The sequence below is a fragment of the Chiloscyllium plagiosum genome, unplaced genomic scaffold, assembly GCF_037043375.1.
Source record: "Chiloscyllium plagiosum isolate Xiang-an unplaced genomic scaffold, Cpla_swu_hap1 HiC_scaffold_8, whole genome shotgun sequence".
Taxonomy (NCBI): Eukaryota; Metazoa; Chordata; class Chondrichthyes; order Orectolobiformes; family Hemiscylliidae; genus Chiloscyllium; species Chiloscyllium plagiosum.
In genome coordinates, this window is record NW_028270146.1 from 69,560,401 (window position 1) to 69,587,220 (window position 26,820).

The window sequence follows — 26,820 nt, forward strand, 5'->3', positions numbered from 1 at the left end:
GCGGCGCTGTGAGGGCTGTCCCTCCGGAGCGGAAGCGGCGCTGTGAGCGGCTGTTCCTCCGGAGCGGAGGCGGCGCTGTGAGCGGCTGTTCCTCCGGAGCGGAGGTGGCGCTGTGAGCGGCTGTTCCTCCGGAGCGGAGGTGGCGCTGTGAGCGGCTGTTCCTCCGGAGCGGAGGTGGCGCTGTGAGCGGCTGTCCCTCCGGAGCGGAAGCGGCGCTGTGAGCGGCTGTTCCTCCGGAGCGGAGGCGGCGCTGTGAGCGGCTGTTCCTCCGGAGCGGAGGTGGCGCTGTGAGCGGCTGTTCCTCCGGAGCGGAGGTGGCGCTGTGAGCGGCTGTTCCTCCGGAGCGGAGGTGGCGCTGTGAGCGGCTGTTCCTCCGGAGCGGAGGCGGCGCTGTGAGCGGCTGTTCCTCCGGAGCGGAGGCGGCGCTGTGAGCGGCTGTTCCTCCGGAGCGGAGGTGGCGCTGTGAGCGGCTGTCCCTCCGGAGCGGAGGTGGCGCTGTGAGCGGCTGTCCCTCCGGAGCGGAGGTGGCGCTGTGAGCGGCTGTTCCTCCGGAGCGGAGGCGGCGCTGTGAGCGGCTGTCCCTCCGGAGCGGAGGTGGCGCTGTGAGCGGCTGTTCCTCCGGAGCGGAGGCGGCGCTGTGAGCGGCTGTTCCTCCGGAGCGGAGGTGGCGCTGTGAGCGGCTGTCCCTCCGGAGCGGAGGCGGCGCTGTGAGCGGCTGTCCCTCCGGAGCGGAGGTGGCGCTGTGAGCGGCTGTTCCTCCGGAGCGGAGGTGGCGCTGTGAGCGGCTGTTCCTCCGGAGCGGAGGTGGCGCTGTGAGCGGCTGTCCAGGGCGGCTCCAGCTGCAGCTTCAGCTCCCGCTCTGCCGCTGTCGACCAGAAGGGTTCGGGTGACAGGACTGGACGGAGCTCATTAATGTCTGGTATGTTGGCTCCTGCTCGGCGGCGAGAGTTTAGCTGTTGGGAGTGACTTTACAGCGGGTTCCGGGTGAGGTGAATGCGGCGGTTCCGGGCCGTGCTCCTTCCCCGAAACCCTGATCCTTGACTGGGCCCGATGTGGGAGATTATGCCACACCCCGCCGGGGATAGTTAACACCCCATTACCCCTCTCCGACAGACTCCCTTCTACTGCAGACTCTGACCCCACTCCGTTCCTACACCCCCACATCCCCCCCACTCCTCTGTTCCTACCCCCTCCCCCCTCCTCCGCCCCCCCTCCCCCCCGTCCCCCCTGTCACCCCTGTCCTCCCCCTGTCCCCCCTCCCCCTGTTCCCCCCTCCCCCTGTCCCCCCCTCCCCCTGTCCCCCCCGTCTCCCCCTCCCCCTGTCCCCCCTGTCCTCCCCCTGTCCCCCCCTCCCCCTGTCCCCCCCTCCCCCTGTCCCCCCCGTCCCCCCCGTCCCCCCCGTCCCCCCCCCGTCTCCCCCCCCGTCTCCCCCCCCGTTCTCCCCCCCCGTTCATTCCCCCCCTCCCCCCGTCCCCCCCTCCCCCCGTTCCCCCCCGTCCCCCCCCCCCCCCCCCGTTCCCCCCCGTCCCCCCCCTCCCCCCCACCCCCACCCCGTTCCCCCCCCGTTCCCCACCCGTTCCCCCCGCCGTCGTCCCCCCCCCCGTCCCCCCCCCCGTCCCCCCCTCCGTCCCCCCCCGCCCGTCCCCCCCACCGTCCCCCCCCGCCCGTCCCCCCCACCGTCCCCCCCTCCCCCCGTCCCCCCCTCCCCCCGTTCCCCCACCGTCCCCCCCTCCCCCCCACCCCCACCGTCCTCCCTCCCCCCCACCCCCACCGTCCTCCCTCCCCTCCCCCCTCCCCCCTCCCCTCCCCCCTCCCCCCTCCCCTCCCCCCTCCCCTCCCCCCTCCCCTCCCCCCTCCCCCCCTCCCCCTCCCTCCCCCCCTCCCCCTCCCTCCCCCCCTCCCTCCCCCCCTCCCCCTCCCACCCCCCCTCCCCCCCCACCCCCCCACCCCCCCCACCCCCCCACCCCCCTCCCCCCCCACCCCCCTCCCCCCCCCCTCCCCCCCCCCTCCCCCCCCCCCACCCCCCCTCCCCCCCGCCCTCCCCCCCCGCCCCGTCCCCCCCTCCCCTGTCCCCATGCCCCCCCGTTTCCCCCGTCTCCCCCCTCCCCCGTCCCCCCCCTCCCCCCCCCTCCCCGTCCCCTCCCCCCTCTCCCCGTCCCCTCCCCCCCCCCTCCCCCCCCCCTCCCCCCCCCTCCCCGTCCCCTCCCCCCCCTCCCCGTCCCCTCCCCCCCCTCCCCGTCCCCTCCCCCCCCTCCCCGTCCCCTCCCCCCCCTCCCCGTCCCCTCCTCCCCCTCCCCGTCCCCTCCTCCCCCTCCCCGTCCCCTCCTCCCCCTCCCCCCCCTCCCTGTCTCCCCCTCCCCCCCCTCCCTGTCCCCTCCTCCCCCTCCCCGTCCCCTCCTCCCCCTCCCCGTCCCCTCCTCCCCCTCCCCGTCCCCTCCTCCCCCTCCCCCCCCCCCCCCCCCGTCCCCCGCCCCCCCCCCCCCCCCCCTTCCCCCGCCCCCCCCCCCCGTCACTTCATGTTTCTGAAACTTTGGCATCCATCTGATTTAAGAATATGAACTCAATCTTCATACAGTTGTGCGAGTACTTTAATTTTTGCTTGTGTCCAGAGCAGCCAAATAATGGAAAACTGTGTAAATGTGATCATTGTTAGACGTGGGCTTTTTCAAGTGGAGATTCTTTTTCAAGTAATTGTGAGTCACAATAATAATTTGCATATGTATCTGAATAAGTTATAAAGGGGAAGAAGTGGTTATCAAATAGCTGACTATTATATTTTAGAAACTATGGATTGTAATTTGTAGCCAGCAGATCGGAGCAATATTTCTGATGATCCTACTTGATTTTTTAAAAAAATTGACTGAGGGAGGGCAGTGGCTGCTTAAGTTTGATTAGCATTGTAGCTGTCTTTGATTTTGCAAACAAAATGACGGCCACATTTATAAAATGTTCAGGTGTTTAAATGAATCGAAAACTTCGTAAACTTGCTGGTCTTGTACTGAACAAGTGTAAACCTGGAATGTTGAGAAACAGTCTAGTAGACATGTTTAGCAGTTCTTGATTTCACTGTTCGGAAGTCAGATCCCAGTCGTATGAGCACTTCTGCGTTGACTAGCTGGTGTAAATGCAGGACGAAGGGAGCAAGGTAATAAAGCAATCAGATTAAACACTTTAAAAATGAGTGCAAATATGTAAAGCTGTTGCTGTAATTAGTTAGATTAATGTCTAAAATCATAGTTTCAATGGTATTTTAGATATTGATGTAGGATCTTATTTAAAAAAAATAACTTTTGTGTTTTACAGGTAAATTATGACACAGTGGGATTTAAATCCAGATCTTCTGGTGCACTATTCCACAAGAGTCCCTTTGTGATCTGATTTTGTGCTAACTGAGCAACCTTTAATTATATTGCAACAGCTCTAACAAAAATATTCCAATAAATTTTATTATGTATATATGAAAAATAAGCTAGTACCTTTTATGGAGATTTTAGATATGTAGCAATGCTGCATTTTGCATAGTGTTCCAACAGCTATGATGTTTTTGTGCATTCATTAAATAATTAAATAGGAAATTGGAGGGATATGGGCAAAACGCAGACAAGTGGGGCTAGTTTAGTTTGGTTGGCATAATGGGTTGCACCAAAAGGTCTGTTTCTACGCTGTATGGCTGTGACTCTAAGTGCAGGAAATTATAATGAGACAAGAGTAACTAGCTCTGGCCGGCCCGGTGGCACAGTGGTTAGCGCTGCTGCCTCACAGCATCAGGGTCCCAGGTTCGATTCCAGCCTTGGGCGACCACACTCTGTGGAGTTTGCACATTCTCCCCGTGTCTGTGTGGGTTTCCTCCCACTCTCCAAAGATGTACAGGTCAGGTGAATTGGCCATTCTAAATTGCCTATAGGTTAGGTGCGCTAGTCAGAGGGAAATGGGTTTGGGTGAGTTACTCTTTGGAGGGTCGGTGTGGACTTGTTGGGCCGAAGGGCCTGTTTCCACACTGTAGGGAATCTAATAAATACAAAATTACTAATGGAGCTCTCATAGGTAGAAAATGTTAAATAACAATGGTGTGTGTGATTTACGATGCAAATAATTCTATTAAATCTTTTTTTTTGATTGAATTCTGTCCCCAGAGCTGAAATTTGAGATATTTTTAGGCACTCTGTCCAGGCATGTTATAACACACCTCTGGGGCAGATGGGCATTGATCCAGGAGCATACTACTGTCCCATAACAGCTATGTTTTATTGAACCAATAGTTTCATGGTCAACATCACTTGGGCCAGTTTTAAATTCTAGATTTTATTTGTTGAATTTAAATTTGATCTGCTGCCTTCGTAGGATTTGTCCACAGAGCATTAACTTGAGTTAGAGTATCACTCCAGAGACGTTACCATGAGGCCACTACCTATCCTAGATTTTTTTTAATCAACCTGTCCATGTTATGACGCATGTCTGGGTCAAGGGGCGACTTAAACCCAAATATCCTGACTCAGTGGTAGGCATTCCAGTGAACCTCCTTGATACCCTTGTTAAAGACTGATACCTAAAATTGGGCATTGTTCTCTAGGTCGGGCTTCACCTGTGACTTTTGGATGTTTAGAATAACTTCGAACTCTATGCCTCAGTAATAAAGCCATAAGTTCTATTGTGTTTTTTTTAACAACAGCCTTCTCACCTTCAAAGGGTTTGTGCACGTAACGCCACTGGTCCTGTGCCACCCCCACGTAAAGTTGTGATATTTATTTTGACATTGCTCCTCATTTTTCTTCCATGTCTCTTTTAAATTTAATCACTTTGTGATCACTCACTTCATCTGTCTGCTGTCTCAAGCCTGTTTATATTTTATTTGCTTGTCGGACTTGGGCACTGTTGGGTGACCAGTGAAGGTGTTGGTGAGCTGTTTTCTTAAACCACTATAGTCCATATGCTGTAGATTGACCCACAATGCCCTTGGGGAGTGACCTCCAGGATTTTGACACAGTGACAGTGAAGGAATGGCAATACGTTTCCAAGTCATCCTTGTTGTTTACTGCACTTTTGAATTTTATGCCATCGCAGACTTTAAAATTATTACCTGCATATTCAAGTCCAGATAGTTAATTCATGTCAAACAGAGCAGAGGTTTGAACACTGACCCTTCGGTAACACCACTGTATACTTAAATCCAGTTTGAAAAAACAACTGTTCGCAATTGTTTTCTTTTTTTTTGCATTGTCTACACCTAAGACATTAGAACTGAAATGATACCTTGTTAGTAGGAGGAATATAGACAGACAATATAGGATACAATACTTAAGAGGGTGTAGAGGGAGCAGAGGTACCCAGATATATATACTCCTAGATTACCAAAGACAGGAAATAATGCATTCTGCATCCTGGGCTTTATTAATGGGGGCATAAAGTACATGAGCAATGAGGTTATACTGAACTTATTCAAGACATTGGTTAGACCTCAGCTAGAGTTCTATACTGTATAGAGTTCTGGCACCACATTATAAGAAGAATGTGAACACCTAGGAGAGGGTGATATCAAGAATGGTTCCAGGGATGAGAAACTTTAGTTATGACGCTAGGTTGGAGAGGTTGCAACTGTTCTCTTGAGAGAATACAGCTAAGTGAAAATCTGGATAGTAGTTTTCAAAATCATGAGATGTCTGGATAAAGTAGATAGGGAGAACTATTCCCACTTGTAAAAGGATTGCAAACGAGAGAGCACAGATTTTAAAGTGATTACAGACTTAACAAATGTGATGTGAGAAAAAAACTTTCTCTCTCAATGGTTTGCATTTGGATTGTTGTGTCTGGAGCAGAGTGACTTAGAGCTTTCCAGAAAACCCTGGATGCTTATTTGAATAGAACCGATGTGGAAGGCTGTAGAGAAAAGACATGTGAATAACAAAGTTATAATGCTCCTTGGATAGCCAGTGAAGATACATGGGCTGAATGGTCTTGCCCAATAATGCTTTGATGAATAGAATTTAAACGAATCATGTTGGGAGAGTTCAGATAAATGGCCCTTTAGACAGTTAAAGAGAAATAGTGTGGGTACAGTCACAATGTTTTAAGAGATTTAGATAAGTGCATGAACAGGAAAGGTTTGCAGGGATATGGGCCAGGAGCAGGCAGGTGGGATGAGTTTAGTTTGGGATTATGTTCGGCATGAACTGGTTGGAGTGAAGGGTCTGTTTCTGTGCTGTATGATTCTATGACTCTATGTAGCAAGTGGAACAGGAAGGGACAGAAAACTTGACCGCAAATGAGGTCAATGCAAATAATAGTTTACAAAAAAATTAAAGGCTATTGATCTGAACACACAAAGTATTTATTATATGGATGAGCTAGTAGCACAATCCGAGATCAATGCTTAGATGTATTCACCATTATAGAGGTATAGTTACAAAATAACCAAGGTTGGAAAATAGTTTAGTTGATAAATTAAGTGATATTCACATCACAAGTGTCAGACAATAACCATGTCCATCAAGAAAGAATCTAACCATTGCACCTTGACATTCAGTGGCATTATTTTGAATCTCTCAATATCAGCGTCCCCAGGGGCTACCATTGACCAGAAAATGACCTGAACTAGCCATGTAAAGTGTGGCTATAAGAGCAGGACAGAGGCTAGGTATATTATGACATTTAACTCATCTGACTCCCCAACGCCTGCCACCATCTACAAGTTACAAGTCAGAAGTGTAATGGAATACTCCCCATTTGCCTGGATAAGTGCAGTTGCAACAGTGCTAAAGAAGCTTGACCCCATACAGAATAAAATAGGGTGCTTGATTGACATACCTATCCACAAACATTCACTTTTTCCACCACTGACCTACAGTAACAGCAGCATATACCATTTATAAGATGTGCTGTAGGAATTCATCAAGGTTCCTTAGATAGCTCTTTCTAAACCCGACTACTTCCGTCTGAAGGACAAAGGCCGTAAATGCGTGGAAAGACCACCACTTGCAAGTTCTCCTCCAAGTCTGGTACCATCCTGACTTGGAAATATGTCACTGTTTCTTCAATGTCACTTAATCAAAGTCCTGGTGCTTCCTTCCTAATGGCATTTTGTGTCTTCCTGCACCAAATGGACTGTAGTTCAAGGAGGAAGCTCACTACCCCATTCTCAAGGACAATCAGGGATGGACTATAAATGCTGGCTCAGTCAGTGATGACCACATCGCATGAATGAGTTTTGAAAAGACAAAATTGAAAAGGAGGAGAAGTCATTCTGATGAATGCCAGAAACACAGTAGGAAGAGTGCTTGCTCAAATGGCCAGGAAGTAAAATCAGTATGGATGTGGATTAGTTAAATCAAGGGTCATAAAGCATTTGTGGAAAATTATTTTAGGGTCCCTAATTGTTGTATCTTGTTTAGAACCTTGGACAAGAAATGATTTGGAGCCTATAATGAAGGCAAGATAATAATTCTGTAGAATGGGATAAAATTGACAGAAGTAGACTGGAAATGAATTTCTAGAATACTTTCATGACAGTTGCATGGAACAAAAAAAAGTGAAACTTAATAGGGATAAAGTTATTTTAGATCTAGTTGTGCGGAATGAAGTGTCATGCAAAAGGTAAATGTGCAAGATAAAGGTTTATAATGTTCAGAGTAACATCTTGGCATTGTTAAAGGATTGCTCAATGGATAAAAAACAGGGAGTAAGGATAAATGGGGCATTTTCAAGTTGATATGCTGTGACTAGTCAAGTGGTGCTAGGATCGGTGCTGGGCCTTCACCCACTTACAATCTACATTCATGATTTACACAGACAGGTTCAGATTTGCTAATGATGCAAAACTGATGCAAATGTAAGCTGAGGAGGACACAGAGGCTGCGATGATATGGAGAGGTTATGTTAATGGGGGAACAAGATGGTTCATGCCATATAATTTGGGGAATTACTCACTTTGGTCCAAAGAATACAAAGCTGATTTTTTGTTGTAAAAGGCACAAACCTTGTAAATGTTGATATTCACAGGTCTCAAGATGCACTTGTTCAGTGCAACACCAAATTTTATACAGACACAACAAACAATTAGGAAACTGACGGTACGTTAGCCTTTATTTGTATGGGGATTGGAATGCAAGAAGGAAGAACTGCCTTCCCCACCCAGAGTACATTCTGCACTGTTGCCATCCTCAGTGCTTCCTCAGAGTGTTATTCAGCATGGAGAAATACCGATTCACCGGTTGAGAGAGGATGGTCCATAGTAATCAGCAGGAGGTTTCCTTGCCAATGTTCAGCTGATGCCCTGAGACTTCGAGGGGTCTGGAGTCAATGTTGAGGACTCCCATGCTGACTCCTAGGACACCCTCTCCCTGACTATATACTCCTTTGGCACTGCCTTACTGGATCTGTCCTGCTCTTGGGATAGAACATTGGTGAAGATGGTATCTGGGACATTGTCTGTAAGGTGTAATTCTGTGAGTATGACTGTCAGACTTGTTGCTTGCCTTAGTCTGTGAGACAGTGCTCTCAATTTTGGCAGTAGCTTCCAGATGGTAGTAAGAAAGACTTTGACAGGGTTGTTGTTCTTGTGCCTAAGTTGATGCCAGGTGGTCTGTCCAGTTTTGTTTGAGACTTTGTCATGAATGATACAACTGAGTGATTTGTCTGACCATTTCAGAGGACAGTTGAGAGTCACCGCACTGCCATTAAGACCACATCAGATTAGCCAAGAATGGTGAATGGCAGCGTAGGCTTGAGGAATCTTATGACCTTTTCCTGCTTCTATTTCAATGATATCCATTATCACTTTATCCTAATCTGCATTTGTCACTGGAGCTTAGATATCTATTATCAATATCTCCAAAAACTGGAAAGAACTAAAAAATGAAAGTCTTTTTAGGATTGGACCTGCGACACAGAGTTTGGGCCTTTAGCAAAGTTTTGTTGTTTCCCACAAGGCCAAACTCAGCATGTTTACAGGTCCATTTGAAAACTTTGGAAAAGCAGCTTTGCTTTTTGGTCCATTCAGATTCAGCAGATTTTTTTTCCTCAAAGGCCTCAACAGATCCAAATGAACTTTTGTGAACCCGAAAACCAGGGGAAAAAACCCTTTAACTGAAAACCAGTTGGGCATGAGTTTTTCAGATAAAGAATTCCTGACCTGTACCACGTAATTTATTGCGACATTGGTAGTGTTCTCTTTAATGAAAATAGATACAAAGTGTTCAATGACTGAACAAGCTTGTGCTTCCACCAAATCACCTTTTTAGCTCCAAATCCATGTCATCCTTTTTTATTGCTGCTTCTTTTACTAATTATATGTTTGGGTTCCTTGTTAGATTAACATTAAACAACTCTCGTTTTCTCTTTGTATTCTCTTATTTGTATTTTTTTGGTTAATGTGCTTTCCATATTCAATTTTGTTGCCTATTTTAAATGTTTGTATGAAGCTTACTTTTGTTAAAAGTCTCTTTCAAGTTTCATTTTAATTTCTTGCCTGTGACCATCCAGGGAGTTCCAGCTTTCAATGCCCTTCCTTTTCCTGCTGTGCAGCATTAGAGTAGGAAAAGTTTGCAGAATGTGACTGTGCATATGCAAGAATCCAAGTTGGGGCGTAACTATCCACACTATTTATTAATGGATTAGAAAACTGGATATAAAGTCATAAATCCAAATTTGCTGATGGCACTGAGATGGGTGACATTGTAAGCAATATATATGGAGTCATAAAATTATGGGATTATTATAATTTGTGAATGTTCCTTTAAATTATTGGCAAGTCGAAGTGTATTTTGGATAGGAAAGAATAAGTCAATTAGTTTAAGCAGTGAAAATCTAGAAACAGTGTCTATGGAGACTTGGTTTGTGAGTTAATACAGAAGAAAATACTAAAATATGCTAATGGTTACTGGATTTTCTGTCTAGAGGATTTTTTTACATGCTGTTGGAAGTCATGCTACCACAGTACAAAAGCCCTGGTTGAGTGTGCCTGCAGGACCTTGAGCAGTTCTGTGCATCATGCTCCTAGCCAATTTCCAAATCAAGTCAATAATTTCTCCTCAATTCCACAAGCTTCAATTTTAGCTAAAAGTGTCAGTATCAATTACAGCACAGGAGGAGGCCATTTGGTCCATCATGGCTCTCCATGGGACAATCTAATTAGTTTCACTGTGCTTTTCCCCATAGCCATGCATGTTGATTCCAGACAAATGCCTGTTCAATTTCCTTTAGAAATTGATCAATATTTCTGCACCATCAGATGTAGTAAGTTCTGAGTTCTTATTTGAGGGAAGAGATATAAGAGGAATATTAAGTGTGTCCCTTAGTCCTTATACGATCAGCTAAGGAGAACATTATTTCCTAGTTTGCATTATGCACGTCTGCCAGAGTCTTGTACATATCTATTAAACCTTTGTTCCAAGGTGAAAAATCCTAACTTTTCTAAACTATTTTATATGGGACTTTTTAAATGTTATCTGACAGTCTATATAAATAATATGCAGCCATTCCATATTTCCATGTCCACTACTTCAGTTATCTTTCCAAAAAATTCAATCAGGCTCATCAGTCATAACCTATGTCCATTGTCTCTTTGGATTTGAAACATTTCCTCAGTCCTCCCATTGTTTAATTACTATTTTGATCCCAATTAAACTGACCTGGATCCTTTCTCAACTCAATGATTTAGGTCCACCAGTTAAATGTTTTTGTGCTTTTTCTTCCCTTGTCCTTTTGCATAACCATTCTAAACTTGGCCTATTGCTTGACAAATTTTTCTAAAATAGTTTTTGCCTGGCTATACAATGCACTACTGGCATAAGTGTAAACTACCTATACAAAAAACTTAGTTTGAATTTGTTTCCTTTAAAATAGTTTCTCCACAGAATTATTTTTGAAACATAATGTCCATTTAAAGCCATCTTCATCTGAACCAAAGGGGATATCCTGAATAAGAGCCTTCTGCAGTGAACTCTACCAGTGCTTCTATTCATTTCATTTTGTGGTATGTTTTGTTTTTCGCATTTCTCAACCTGGGAGGATATTAATTATTAATTTCCTAGATGTGAGAATCTTGAATAATGTGGCTGGAATGTAAATGAATATAAATTAGACTTTATAATGTCACAACCACTGAAAGCATGTCCACAAAGTGGTTGATGAAATGTGAACTTTTTTTTTGTTTCAATTTAAAGCTAAAAGCAAAGCTGTAGTCTTAAACAGGTAATAATTAGCAGATGCAACTATTGCCGAAAGTTATTAAGCAGTGTCAGTTATCAAAAACACAAGTATAAAGCTTAACAGTGTGGATAAAGGTGAAAGTAAGATAAGTCTGTTTTCGTTGCAGGGTTTTTACTTGCTTGAAGATTTTTCTTTCCGAAGTGACAGGGTTGCAAGTTTGAAGTCAGAATTCAGCAGCTGCAATGGTGTTTTTTCAGTCAAGTAGTTGGAGGTTTCTTCTACAGGTGAACTGAGCAGAACAGAACAGATTCTGAGAGATGGTGAAACTCCTTTACTTTGCTTTTACAGTATAGAATTTGTAACCTTTGAGAGTCCGCTTCAATACAGCAATTCTTTATATCCCTTATTCACTATGTCAGACTCAGTGGTTATCACTGCTGTCTCAAAATGCCAGGGACCCGGGTTTGATTCCACCCTTGGGGGACTGTCTGTGTGGAGTTTGCATTTCTCCTTGTCTTTGCGTGTTTCCTCTGGGTGCCCCCGTTTCCCCTCTGTGTAGGTTTAGGGTGGGAGGGGAAAGATGTAAAAGAGATCTAAGGAACAACTTTTTCACAGAGGATGGTACGTGTATGGAATAAGCTGTCAGAGGAAGCGGTGGAGGCTGGTACAATTGCAACATTGAAGAGGCATTTGGATGGGTATATGAATAGGAAGGGTTTGAAGGGATACGGGTTGGGTGCTGGCAGGTGGGACTAGATTGGGTTGGTATATCTGGTTGGCATGGACAGGTTGGACCGAAGGGTCTGTTTCCATGCTGTTCATCTCTGTCTCTATGTGCACGTTAGGTGGATTTGCTATGCTCAATTGTGCTGTAGTGTCCAGGGATCTGCAGGTTAGGTGGGTTAGTCATGGGAAATGCAGGGTGGGTCTGGGTGGATTCTCTTCAGAGGATCTTTGTGGACTCTGTGGGTCAAATGGCCTGTTTCTATTCTGTTCCATTCTCTAGCTGTTACCTTTCTCCTTCTACCTCTGGTGACTCTCAGCTGCACTTGGAGTTCTGTCAAAATGATGTCTCATAGCATGTTTTATACAGATCAAAACCTAAGATGGCTACCTTGTTAACTTTGAATAGTTGTTCCACAAAGCAGTCAATTATGCTGTAATTTCCTGTTCTCTCAGATGCATTTAATTCCCTCATCCTTAGAAGGACCTATTGTTCCCCAGGGGGTAATTAGATTTTAAATGTCCGTGTTCATTGATACTGCAATAGCACTCTGCCTGTGTTTTTTTTGGCTGCAGTTAATCAATAAGGACAGTGATGTGGCTAATGGGAGCCTCTTTGTAGGATTCTGTGTACATTTTTACAGATTAGTCACCTTTACAAAATATCATACAAAGTACACAGTCATGACAATAGCTTAAGCTCCCCTTTGGTTGTTAGAATAAAGCAAGGAAGCACATTGCAGAGCTATTGGATGATCCCAACTGTGTCTGGCTCAGGGTAAGTACGTATGAAATGTTGCAATGTACTCTTCAAAGAAACCTCGCCATTTGGATGGAAACTTGCAGCTGTAGTAAAAAATGTGTTGCCTGGAAATGACAAATGCATTTAACAGTGAAAGCCCATGTATTTAGCACCGTGTTCTGGAAATATTTGCACAATCTCTTCCAGGTTTATCACTGATCTTTATTGTCATTTAGACTCTTTGGCCTACCTCTGTATACAGTGACTTTGCTGTGCAGATGGATAGAAAGCATGAAATTATTGCTGTGGTCCCTTCTATTAAAGATTTTTTACTATGCTATTGCCCACATTCTGACAGGCAATTACTATCTCCAGCAGGAGTAAAAGTCTACTCATCACAATGTTTGATTAAATTACCATAGCTGAAGCCTTCACTTAAATATCTTGAGGTTTACCATTGACTAGAAACTGAACTGGACCAACCATATATTTATATATACTGTCATCTAACCATAAATAAATATATAAAAGACTGGCCTGGATGTTGCAGCTTCAACAACAGTCAAGCTTTGCAATATCCAGAAAAAAAGCAACCCAAAGAAGACCCTCTCCACATCTTTTAGCATTTGCTGTCGCCATCACCTATGTGGTAGCAGTGTCCACCTTTTACAAGATGCACTGTATTATTTACCAAGGTGCCTCCAACAATGTTTTTTAAATTTATGATCACTACCACCTAGATGATCAAGGATAGCAGTTATGTCGAAGTGCCCTCGCCTGCAAATTTCTCTGCTCGCCGTTCTGACTTAGAACTATATCACTGTTCCTTGACTGTCACTAGGTCAAAATTCTGGAACTTTTTTTCCTAACAGCATTTAGGCATTCCTTAGCACTAAAGACTGCAACTCCACCACTTTTCTCCAGGGCAGTTCGTGATATATAATGAATGTTGACATAGTCAGTGGCATCCACATCTTATGAATGAATTAAAAACAGTTTCTTCTGTGAGAACTGACTTGATTCAACATATAGGGAAGTGGGAGTGCACTACTGTGCTTTCCTACTTGGTTTGTCACTATTCTGCCAAAAAAAAGATTGGGAGTGATAAATCTGGCCTATTGACTTGATATTATTATCTGTGGAAAAAGTACAACTACCTTTGCGTGCAAAAAATAAATAATTTTCAAATTATAGCAGATAAAGCAATGAAGTGTCTTAATATCTATTTCTAAGTAATATAGCCCATAGAATTGTGAAGAAAATTCATTGCTCTGAAATTTTGCACAAGTATACATTTTACAGGCTGAATTGCAAACTACTTGAGACTCAAAGAAGACCTTATCCATTGAAGCAGAAGTGAATGTGTAAAGAAATTGCAAGTTTTAATTACCATGAGAAAAACATCGCCGGCAGTGAAAATTTACTGTTATAAATATCATTCCTTCAGATTGTAATTGTTGTTGGAGATTTAATTTGTTTTCTTTAGTCTGTCTCAATTCATCTATCTTTCTTTATATTTCATTTCTGCACCTAATTTTGCATGAACTGTTCCACCTTGCACTTCCTGGTTCACTCTGCATGCCTCAGAAGATTCATCAATCAGATTTGGTTGAGGAGACACAACGTTCCTTACCTTGTTTACACATGTCCCTGCACTGGATGCTGGCTATGCTGTTTTGGCTCTCAAATTACCCTAAGTTCTGGTGAAAATATCCACAGAAAATGTAAGTGTCATGAATGAGGAGCACCATTCATTTGTTAATTTGTAAATTCTGGGCCAATAATTAGTTGTAATGACTTTGTATTGTAATGACTTGCAAAATAGTATGGAAACAAGAAACTTCAAGTCAAAACAAAAACACAAATTTCTGAAAATTCTCTGCAGGTCAGACAGCATGCGTGGCAAGAATCAGAGTTAACATTTTGAACCAAGTTGAACTTTTATCAGGACTGATATTCTCCACAACAATATGTTGCTTGACTTATCTCTCATCTTTCATCTCTCTCACTTTCTACTTTTCTTATGATGTGGAGGTGCCAGTGTTGCACTGGTGTGAACAAAGTAAACAATCAGACAGCACCAGATTATAGTCGATCAGGTTTACTTGGAAGCATGAGCTTTCCAAGCGCTGCTCCTTCATCAAGTAGCTGTGGAGAAGGATCATGAGGCACAGAATTTATAGCAAAAGATTAGAGTGTCATGCAACTGAAATGCTATAATGAACAAACCTAGATTGCTGTTAGGTCTTTCATCTTTCAGAATGGGTTGCAGGTTTCAGTGCATCAGTATGTAGATGCCAGAACTACTTTCAAGTCACATTCTCAAGATAACGTAAAGTTTTATATATAAAAAAAAAGTGACATCTCAGCTCAGACAATGCATTGAAGGTATGGTTTATAGCCTGTATGTATCCCAATCTTGAGTCAGACTGTTTCTATTTCCAAAGTAGGAATTTATAAAATGTTACATCGATTGACTGCCTGTAGATTGTGCACTTTTTAAACAAAATAGTATGTATCTGCAAATATAATTCTGCAAATGCAAATTTACCCCTTAGACTCGTGTGTATGTGCATGAGAGAGAGGGAGAATGTGTGCGCGCGCCTGAGAGCTTGTTTGTATCTGTGCATGCTTGGTCAAGTGTGAGAGTGTGATGGAGTATAAGCCTGTGAGAGGGTGTGGGGGGGGATTGTGTGTGTAGGATCTGTGTGTGTTTGTGTGTGTGAGAAAGTGTATAGTGTGTAATGGAGTCCCCTGTAGTGTGACATGAACCCAAAGTCCTGGTTGAGGCCATCCTCATGGGTTCCAAACTTGGCTATCAATCTCTGCTCGGCCACTGTTGTTGTGTATCCCAAAGTCCACCTTGGACGATGGTCAGCCGAAGTTCCGATGCCAAGTGTCCCTGACCGCTGAAGTGTTCCCCGACTGGGAGGGATCAACCCTGTCTGGCGATTGTTGTACGGTGCCCATTCATCCGTTGTCGTAGCATCTGCTTGCTCTTGCACTCAGTCTCATAGGCTTATACTCCACACTCACTCTCACTTTACCAAAGATGCACGCACATAAACACTGTCGCGTGCACTTTCACTCATGCGTGCACACTCACGTGCGCACTGGCTCTGTCTCATGCACGCGCACACATATAAGTTGATGGGGTCAATTTGCAGTTGCAGAATTATATTTGCAGATACATACTATTTTGCTGAAAAAGCGCACAATCTGCAGGCAGTCAATCTATGTGATACAGGTACACAATTCTTTATCTGAACTGCTTGGGACCAGCTAGTTTTTGGAATTCGGAACTTTTTGAATTTCGGGGATAAGTGACAGTTCAACGGTGAAATTTCTAAAAGTCTTACCGAACAGCAGACTCACTGAGTAACGGGCCCTGAGACAGAATTGAGTCCTGTCAGTGTTGGGCCACATTTCTCTCTTGCCCCCCCCCGCAACGTCGCACCTGAGTGGCATGCATCAAGGGGGTGTGGAGTTAGGTTAACACTTTTTCAAGTCAAACAACCTTGTTAATGTGATAAAAACCTAACTTTTCAGATTTTGAATAAAGAGTTGTCTATCTGCGTATTATAAATTCCTACTTTGGAAATAGAATCAGTCGGACTCAAGATTGGGATACATACAGACTCTCACCTAACATCTTTAATGCATTTTCTGAGCTGAGATGTCACTTTTTTTTATAAAACCTTAATTTATCTTAAGGATGTCACTTAAAAATAGTTCTGGGATTTATATGTTAATGAACCGAAACCTGCAACTCATTCTAAAAGATGAATGATCTAACAGCAAACTAGGTTTGTTCAATACATCATTTCAATTGCATGACACTGTAAACCTTTGCTTTGAATTGTGTCTTATGATCCTCTTCCAAAGCTACCTGATGAAGGAGCAGTGCTCTGACAGCTAGTGCTTCAAAGTGAACCTGTTGGACTATAATCTTTCTCTTATGTGCGCACCACTTAAGCTATTCTATCTGTGTGTGCCTTACCATTAATGTCCCCTCCCTTTTCCCTTCTGAAATACATTCTTCTGTGCTTGTCTTGGGGAAAACATCTGTTTCCACGAATCAATTATAGTAGCACTAACAAATTCCCAACTCTGTAGGCACTGGCTGTTCATTGATGACATTACTTCAGCACATTACATCCTTTCCTCTACCTTTGGTGCCATTAAAAGTATTGCCTTTGGCCATCCATTGGTATGGTGCTTAACTCCATTTCCTAAAGTCCAAAAACCACAGATGACTAATTTAGCCTTTCGCCATTATGACTGAACTACATATTTGATGCTCTAGGGTTGTGTCCTCTTCTGCTGAAATTGCACACTCTCCATGGTCATCCTTAATTGTAAAGTTATGCCCTGATTTTCCTCATTCACTGCAAATATGTTCTTAAACACTTCTGTATGTTCTCCATTCTAACCTACAATGGCCAGAAGATGCTCATTGATTTTTGTGTCACTCAGATTGAATAGTCTCAATCAGTTGCCTCTGTTGTTTTCCCTCCCTTCCTGAGCCCATCGGATCAAAGATTCCCTTCGGTCCTAGCAAGTTTTCAGTATCTCCTATTTTTTTAAATTTAACCTATTTTTCTAATCAACCTATTTAGATATGTTAATACACACCTCTGGAGCAGGTGGGAGAAAGTGAGGACTGCAGATGCTGGAGAATCAGAGTTGGCAAGGGTGGCACTGGAAAAGCACAGCAGGTCAGGCAGCATCCCAAGAGCAGGAGAGTAGATATTTTGGGCATAAGCCCTTCATTCCTGATGCTGCCTGGCCTGCTTAGCTTTTCCAGTGCCATAAGTTTCAACTCTTGAGCAGATAGGACTCGAACCCAAGTCTCTTGGCTCAGATGCAGGGATGCTACCACTGCACCTGATTGAGTTCACCTTGTCACTCACATGAAGTGCACCTCTGGCTCACTAACTACCATCCTATTAAACTCCTAACTATCCAGCTGTCTCCCCCTTTGCTTGAGCCCAATCCATGAAAGCTTATACTGTTTATGGTGTTCATTGCAATGCCTATTCCCCACCCCGATATAGTGTTGATAGCAACCTCTGCTACAATTTCTTAGATACAGGCATTACTTAACCTTGCAAGACATGTACTATTGTATCAGCTGTTTGAACATTCATGTAAATTCTGGAAACACAGGCACAAGGTCAATGTATGAACTAATGGGTTGCAGATGCTACCAAACACAGCTCTGCGTATCAAGTTCAGGAGTTGATAATAAATCTGAATGGAAAGTCACTTTGTGTAAAATGTTTGTTTTAACAAACGAGTCCGAGTCACTCAGTTTCCCCCAGTGTATTAAAGATTTGCAGTTGATGTTACTTCAAAAACAGCAACTTATTTTAATTAACACATTATAAAAATGCGAAAACTATAACCAGGAGCAGGCTATTTGAATCCTCAAGCCTACTACACCAAAGGATAAGAGCATCGCTAACTTTATGGTTTTAGCTTTACTTTGCTACCTTTCCTGCATAAGTCTTAACACTCTTATCAATCGAAATCTATCTAACTCCATCGTGAATGCAGTCACCAACCTAGAGTTCACTGCTCACTTGGGGACAGAATTCTAACAATTAATTACCTTCAGAGAAAACAATCCTTATAATATCTGCCTTAAATGGAACACCCCTTATTTTGAAATTGTACCGTCTAGTTCAAGATATCCCCACAAAGGGAAACAACTTCTCACCATGAATTCTGTCATGCTCCTTCAGAATCTATTGTGTTACAATAAGACTACCTGTCAGTCTCCTCAGGCTCCAATGAATTATAGACCCATATTCTCTGTCTTTAGTCATAACACAGCTCCTCCATCCCAGGAATCAGCTGAACTGCCTTCAATGAGAATATGTCTCTGCCCAAGTCAGGAGACCAGAAGCTGTACCCTGTACAGTTGTAGCGATATTTCCTTATTTTTATATTCCATCCTCTCTCTAATAAAGCTCAACATCCAATTTGCCTTAATTGTGTAATTTAACCTACCGGCAAATATTTTGTGCTTCATGGGCAGTCACATCAAATTCCCACTATTATTGCGTTCTGTAGTTCCTCCTAGTTTTATTAATAATAAACTGCTTTTCTGTTACCCTGCCAAAGTAACTAACCTCACATTTTTCCACATTATGCTTGATTTATATTAATATAGTGTTTTCAAAATAAAATATTCCATGGCACCTAGCAGAAGCATGATAAACCACAATAGGACAACAATTAACATGGAATGTTGGGAAAAATGGCTAAAAGCTTTAATAGAGGGGTAAGCTTTACTAAGTTTTAAAGGAAAATCAGCAAGTGGAGAGGTTTTTGCTTTTGTGGAGTTGGATGATGGGAGGGGGAGGAATCTCTGGACTTGGGACCCAGGTAGTTGAAGGTCACCAAAAGTCAAGTTGAGTGTTTAAGAGGCTGAAATTAGGTGAATACAGCTATCTCTTACAATTCTACCATCCCCTCCTCTCTGCCTCTCTGTCTTGTTTTTTGCCCTTTCACTCTTCAAAACGTTTCTCTTTGATCATCTGACCCAATATCTCCTTACGTGACTCCATGTCATCTTGTTTTGTAAAGGGACTATATAAATACAGGTTGTTATCAGTTGCAGCACTGGAGAAGGTTACATGTGTATGGAGAAGTGAGGCAGTAGAGAAACTTGACAGCAAGCTTGAGAATTCTGAAATTGAGATGTTTTACCTGAAGCCAATATGGCTTGGTGAGATCAGAATGATGGGTGAATGGCATCTAGTCTAAGCTAGGCCACTGACAGCAGTGCTTTGTCTGACACATTCACAGACACATGGGAAGTTATCACAATGTGCTTTGCAATAGTTGAGGCTTGAGGTTGATGGTTTCAGCAACTAAGACTGGGCTGGAGTCAGACAATATTACACAGGAAATAGCGGTTTCATTGCTGGATATGTGATCATAAATTCAGCTGTGAATTAAATGACAGTAACCTTTGAAAACTCTGGTTCAACCTAAGAGAATTGTTAGGCGGAGGATAGACTGGTGGTGTGAGAGAGTTAAAGGGACCAAAGCCAATGGCTTGTCAGTATTTACTCTGAAGAAGTTTCTACTCATCCAGAGTTGGATTTTGCATTAACAATCTGATGGTCTGGAGACAGTAGAGTGTCAAAAGAGGTGGTTTTGAGGTAGAACTAGGTGTTGCCAGTATCGACTGATGCTATGTTGTTGGATGGTATTGCCTAGGGTACATGTAGATGAGAGATTGCCAAGCAGGAAGATGATCCAGAGAAGAAAAGGCACTGCAAGTGATGCTCTGGATATGATTAGATGGATAAGAATTGGCACCAGGCACATGCAGTTTAACCCAGGTGGATGGTGATGGGAAAGACGCTGTTTGACTGAGAGCCATTTTTCTCACTGTAACATGAGTGGAGCCCTGACTTGGATTAATTCAAACATGAGTTCTTGGGAAGATATGACGTGATAATATTGCAAAAATCTTGGAGAGAGCAAACATTGTTTTTATCATTTACAAGAACAGAGGTCAAAGGTTTGTTTTTTGAGCTATCTGAGGGACTAGAACTATTAGCAATATCAGCTAACAGGGGAGCCAGCAGGAAGTGAAGTTGTGTGGTCAGCAGCTAAGTGGGGATTGGGTCAAAATGGGTCTCATCGGCAAGATGTGTTTGGAGAGAATATGAGGGTATTGAGAAGGGAAACGAGAGAAAGTTTGGCCTTGGAAGAAAGAACTTTGGCCCGGCGTACTAGGGTAAGGGAGAGAAATGATTGGATGGTTTGAATGTGAAGCTGAAGGAAGAAAATAATGAAGATAACATGGTGAGAAAATCAATACAATACTTTGGACATTTGAGAGTGAGGGGAATGGAATAAGATGAGATGCTCAAAGGAGAAATGCAATAACAACAACAGGACTTAAGCAAGGTTTGATTTGGTTATAAACCACAACTCAACTGCATGAACATTTGGAACAGGGAAAAATATAGCACGAAAATGTGTTCAATTGGTCACTTACAATGTGTGGCTTTTTTAAAAAACTATTTCATTGTTGGACATTTGTACTGTAATTAATTCATGAATTTTCACCAAAATAATAATTTCAGGCAGTGACATTGAAGTATGGATAGCTTAAGCCATTGCTTCTCAAACGTTTTCCCATGGCAACCCTATTGAGACTTGAAAACTGTCCTGACACCTCCGTGACCAAAGGCCTCCTTTGGTCGCTGTGCTGTTGCTGTTCTCCTCGCAGCCATTGCTGTCTCGCAGCTCATGATGCCAAAATGTCAACTCGTGATCTGACTTGGGCACCTAACCCCCACTCTGGGAATGGCTGCCTCAAGCTGTCTTGTCTTTTGGTTTTGCATCAAGCAAAGAATATCCCACCCTGTACCTTGCATTTTGGATTAAAGAGAAATATTGTTTTTCCAGGAAATAAGAGTAAGATAGTGACTAATGAAATGTCTGTGTTCTTGCCAGCTCGTTACAGTATTTGGAGGAAATCAAACCAGTGACCATGGCACTGGGAACGGCATGGAAGCAGATGTCTTGGCTTTACTACCAGTATCTGTTGGTTACAGCACTCTACATGTTAGAACCCTGGGAAAGGACCATATTCAGTATCCTTTTAAAGTGTGAATGTCTTTTTGTTTTGTAATTTGAGAGCATGATTGTCCAAGTTAACCATCCTGACCTCGCAATGTATTGTCATTCCTCCACTGTCACCACCTTCCTGAAATTCCCTCCCTGTTGGCATTGTCAGGGCTACTTATAGCACGTGGACTGCGGCACTTCAAGAAGGCAGTTCACCATCACCTTTTCAAGGGCAACTCTGGATGGGCAATAAATGCTGGCATAATCAGTGACGTGCTTATCCCATGAATGAATTTTTTAAAAAATTCAGACTTTTGTGTTGTAAGAAAACGCTGTTATAAAAAAATTGGCTAACAAAATCAGGTTATAGAATATCTTAAACAAAAATTACAACCATTGAATACATGACTCTAATGATGGGAAAATAAATTTGATAGCGAATGCGAAATACTGGGAGATGCAAATAGTACTAAAATAGAGAATAGTAGATTATTACATGGAGCTGGAGTAACTGCTAAAGTAATAGTCCAAATCTAGGTACGTTTTGTGAATTCATAGAATCTAGTAAATAAGATTGGGGATTGCAGGCCTTATGGGGTTATGGTGTGTTGATAACTGAGTCTTAATTTAAAGAAAGGCAGTTTTGGTGTTAAATATTTCTAGTTACAAGATGTTCAGAAAAGATTGGAAAGGACAATGTTGATGTTTTTCATTAATGATAGTATTGTGGTACTATGAAAAGAGGGTGTTTCAAAAAGCTCAAGGACAGAATTGATTTGGCTAGAGCTAAAGAATGAAAGGGATATAGTTATACAACTAGGTGTAATGTGTAGGCCACAAGTTTGTGGGAAGGATATAGTGCAGTATATCTGCAAGATAATTATAGAAATGTAGACATCTTTGAATCGATGTAAGGGAGGATTTTAAGCAATGTTCCCTTTTAGCAGTGCAGTTATTCAGAAATACTATGCGTGCTAATCCAGAAGCTACTGCTGCACACGTACCTCAGAGGCCTACATCTTAGTAAGTGAAATTAGAGATGATGTTGATTTTAAGTTGACTGGGATAGTGGTAGTGTAAGGGCAGCAAAAAATGACTGTGTTCAGGAGAATTTCTTACAGCATTCTGGCCAGTCCAACAAGAAAATAAGCACTACTGGATATGATTTTTGGGAATGAGGTGGGTCAAGTAGAGCAAATGATAGTGGGGAAATATTTCAGGGATAGTAATCATTGTATCGTTACATTTAGGGTGTTGGTGAAAAATGCCATGCATCAATTTTGGGGAGATGTTAGCCTAATTACTGGTTTTTAAAGCAGAGACCCAGGTAATGTTCTGGAGGCCTTAGTTTGAATCCCACATGGCAATGGATTTTAAATTAGGAGTCCAGTGATGTTCATGAAACCTGTTATCGATTGTCAATAGAGCAATGGTTCCCTACGGTGCTTCAGAGAAGGAAGATGTTATCTGAACCAGGTCTGGCCTACATGTGATTGCAGACCAGGTAAGGATGGCAGTTTCTTTACTTAAATAACTGTTCACATTTAACTGCCCACTGGGCATTTAGAGATAGGTTATAAATGCTGGCCTAGGTGCTGGAGGAACTGTATTTCCATTATCTTTTTAGTCATTTAGCAGCCTTCTGAATTCACTGCTGAGTTCAACATGTTCACATCATGAATTCTGTCCTCATTTTGTATCTCCTGCTGCTTCCTCTTCCTCACCTTGAAGTGTCTAGTTTTCTTGGTATTGCTTTCAGTAGAATTGACATATTCTACAATTTACATCTACTCTTGAACTAAATCTCTACAAATATTCCACTTCTTTTGTCTTTATTTGGTGACACCTGGAATCTTTGATCTCATTCAACCCCTAACTTAGCCCAGACGTTCCCTTCTGTTCAACTGCTTCCTCCCACTTCTTTGTACAGTATAAATCCCATCACTTTCCCATCTCTCCCTCCACATATGAAAAAAGTTATACTTGACTCAATGTGAACTGTTTCTCTCTTCATAGCTCTAACTCTAGCTCTACCGGCTGAGTTTTTCGTCACTAGTTTTGTTTCACTTTTTTTATTTCCGATTTTAAGCGCAACCTATTCTGCTGTTAAAAAGGCTTCTGTTATGTTCTAATGTCTAATTTGTTTAATTTGAAGTGAGCTTTTGATTTGGGGATTTACTTTAATCCCGTTGAATCCCATCTTCCTTGTGCTTCACTCATTCTGGTGAATAACATGGTTGCATCTGCACATTTGTACAATTATAATATAACATTTTCTAAGTCAAAGCTGCAAGCATTGAATTCTAAAACGCTAATGCATACATAACATTTTTGACTTTAAAACTAGCCAAAGCCAGTTAAAACTGGCAGAAACTCAATTTTGAGTATTTATTAACAGTACCAGTGAATGACTTTGCTTGTGATCCATTTGTTAAATTCATTTGAAGTTTGTTCGAAAGCTTTTTGCTTCCATCTGGAGCAAATCAATACTTTGATGATTTACAACATGTTCACAGTAGCCCTTTATAATTAAAATTATTCTCACATCCTAACAGTGGTGATATTGATTGTGGCACTCATTATTGGTTAATGTTTGTAATTTCTCCTTTTCCTGTCTAAGATTTAGTTGTCAGAGATCAGTATTTCATAGTCTATTTAGTGCATCAGTTAAAACCTAAGGTGGTATATGAACAGTTTTGAAATACATTTGTATGTTTTATTCTTAAAATAGGCTCATCAGATTAATTAAATTAAACCTTGCAAATCGAGAAGCTAAGTTCTCCGGCTGAAACCAAAATTAATGTTCCCCTTTGCTATTCACTAACTTCACAGTAGAATTTATATGTATAGAGATCAATTGAGGTGGGTTTAAAATATTAAGGGTAATAGAGTCTAAGAGATGTACAGCATGGAAACAGACCCTTCGGTCCAACTCTTCCATGCTGACCAGATATCCCAACCTAATCTATTTGCACTTGCCAGCACCTGGTGCATATCCCCCCAAACCCTTCCTATTTATATACCCATCCAGATGCCTTTTAAATGTTGCAATTGTACCAGCCTCCTCCACCCTCTGGCAGCTCATTCCATACACGTACCATTCTTTGCATGAAAAAGTTGCCCCTTAAGTGTCTCTTTTATCTTTGCCCCCTCACCGTAAACCTATGATCTCTAGTTCCGGACTCCCCGACCCCAGGGAAAAGACTTTGTCTATTTATCCTATCCATGCTCCTCATGATTTTATAAAGGTCTATAAGGTCACCCCTCGGCCTCCAACGCTCCAGAGAAAATAACCCCAGTTCATTCAACCTCTCCCTATAGTTCAAATCCTCTAACCCTGGCAACATCCTTGTAAATCTTTTCTGAACCCTTCCAAGTTTCACAACATCCTTTTGATAGGAAGGAGGCCAGAATTGCCCGCAATATTCCAAAAGTGGCCTAACCAATATCCTGTACAGCCACAAATGATCTCCCAACTCTTGTACTCAATACTCTGACTGATAAAGGAAAGCACAACCTTTACTATCCTATCTACCTGCGACTCCACCTTCAAGGAGCTATGAGTCTGCACTCCAAGGTCTCTTATACACTTATAGGTAAGGTCCCCAGGACCTTACCATTAAATGTATAAGTCCTGTTCTGATTTGCTTTCCCAAAATGCAGCACGTTGCATTTATCGGAATTAAATTCCATCTGCTGCTGCTCAGCCCATTGGCCCATTTGTTTAAGATCCCATTGTAATCCGAGGTAACCTTCTTTGCTGTCCACTACACCTCCAATTTTGGTGTCATCTGCAAACTTACTAACTGTACCTCTTATGCTCACATCCAAATTATTTATGTAAATGACAAAAAGTAGAGGACCCAGCACCGATCCTTGTGGCACTCCACTGGTCACAGGTCTTCAGTCTGAAAAACAACCCTGCACCACCACCCTCTATCTTTGAGCCAGTTCTGTATCCAAATGGCTAGTTCTCCCTGTATTCCATGAGATCTAAGCTTGCTAACCAGTCTCCCATGGGAAACCTTGTTGAACGCCTTCCTGAAGTCTGTATGGATCCTGTCTACTGCTCTGCCCTGCGCAAAATATATCTTCCCTCTTATGTAAATTGTGCCAGAGGAATTGTATTATGTTCAATAATCACTGTCTTCATCCAGGTAATACTTCTATCAAAATCTATTCCTTAACCTGACTTTTTAGACTCCCTATTAATATCTATTGTTGGGATGGCTGTATACACTGGTTACGTGTTTATGCCTCAGCATATTATGGCAATATTGCACTACTTTGAGATTGTCCAATGACTGCCTTAAGCCAGAATGAAGACCAGAAATACACAAGGAAGGAAGAAGGTTCCTCTTCAATGGATGGTTACTTCTCAATAACTGGCAAGAATGCTGTTGAAGAACAACCCTATTTCATTATAAAGGATTTAGAAGCTTACAGAGTGGCAAATCAAAATAGTGTGGAGTGTATTTCATGGTTTTGTATTTATTGTTTTAATATGCCTTCTTGCAATATAATGAGGTGCCCTTGTTTGTTAATCTAGTTATTATATTTACTAATGTGAGTACTTTAATTGCCTTTGATAGTGTGTATGTTGCGATGTGAATGCGTTAGTTGTACATTTTTAAACAAAAATGTCAATTGGTGTGAGGCATTCCATATACATATATAAGTAATTCAAGTATAACTTGGACCTAAGATTGATTAAATATTTGGTATGTGTTAAGCTATAAAGAAAACTAATTTTTAACTTTTCTGAGTTTTTTGGCAATTGGGGATCTAATTGGAATTTTCACAAGATGCATATTTTGAAGTATGTTTCATTTTTAATACCATTTGAAAAGTGATATTGCCCACCTGTAAGACTTGTATAGAATTCTAAATGATGTCATATTTTTGGTGTCCTAAAATTCATAATAAATATAAAATACTTGTGATGACTTTCCATTGTGTTTTGTTTTCTTACATTTTGAAGCTCGCTAGTTTATGCAGCTGCTCAGTCCCCAAATAGGACTGCATGTCTGTTTTCAATCAGTGTTACTGGTCTCAGTATTCTTCTCTCACATGAGATGAAATACAATATAACTCGCCTTCTGATGTCCACTGCTGGTTTTAAACACAAAATTCCATCCAGACTGTTCCTCATGCTGTACAATTCTGTTTGGGCTTCTTAGTAAAGAAGAAGCAAAACTTAGCGAACAATAACTAATCAGTATCTGAATTTGCAGTTAAATTAGTTGTTGACCATTATAAGATCTTGACAAATGCCCTGATTATTGTTTCATCTGTAGAATCAAATGATTCATATTATTGGGTGTCCCTATTTCTTGCCAGCCACTTAGGTATAAAATGTTATGTTCTGTTATCCTTGCAATTTCACAAATTACTGGAAGTTACCAAACAGGTGAAGTTGCTTAATGGGCTTCCTTAATTATTTTAAGAAGGCTCCTGATCTTTTAAAACAAAATCAGGAAGTGCTAGAGAAATGTAACACATCTGGCTGCATCTGTAGAGAATTGATGGTTTGACTCAAGTAACCTTTTGTCAACTGTGTTACTGGACTAAACATTAACCCTGGTTTTCTCTTTACAGTTGCTGCCAGACCTGCT

The 26,820-nt window shown here is 42.6% G+C and overlaps 1 protein-coding gene across 4 annotated transcripts; it reads left to right on the forward strand.

Annotated features, from left to right (window-relative positions):
• The first annotated feature begins 764 nt into the window (after positions 1 to 764).
• Positions 765 to 26,146, forward strand: sptssa (serine palmitoyltransferase, small subunit A). Of its 4 annotated transcripts, none has more exons than XM_043697877.2 (4): positions 775 to 919; positions 14,195 to 14,331; positions 21,092 to 21,231; positions 25,406 to 26,146. In XM_043697877.2, exons 3-4 carry the CDS (start codon positions 21,129 to 21,131, stop codon positions 25,507 to 25,509), a joined length of 207 nt encoding a protein of 68 aa, XP_043553812.1. In that variant the 5' UTR covers positions 775 to 919; positions 14,195 to 14,331; positions 21,092 to 21,128; the 3' UTR covers positions 25,510 to 26,146. The 4 variants fall into 4 exon arrangements, with proteins under 4 accessions (XP_043553811.1, XP_043553812.1, XP_043553815.1 ...); XM_043697880.2 differs by lacking the exon at positions 14,195 to 14,331 and adding an exon at positions 10,837 to 10,966 and having other exon boundaries at positions 903 to 919; XM_043697876.2 differs by lacking the exon at positions 14,195 to 14,331 and having other exon boundaries at positions 765 to 919.
• The last annotated feature ends 674 nt before the right edge of the window (positions 26,147 to 26,820 follow it).

What these genes read in the sequence shown, in the direction of transcription:
- sptssa (XM_043697876.2), top strand. Translation starts at nt 21,129, where the DNA reads ATGGCACTGGGAACGGCATGGAAGCAGATGTCTTGGCTTTACTACCAG. An exon ending in CTGGGAAAGGACCATATTCA is followed by an intron (nt 21,232 to 25,405) that starts GTATCCTTTTAA and finishes CTGACTTTTTAG; the next exon opens with ACTCCCTATTAATATCTATT.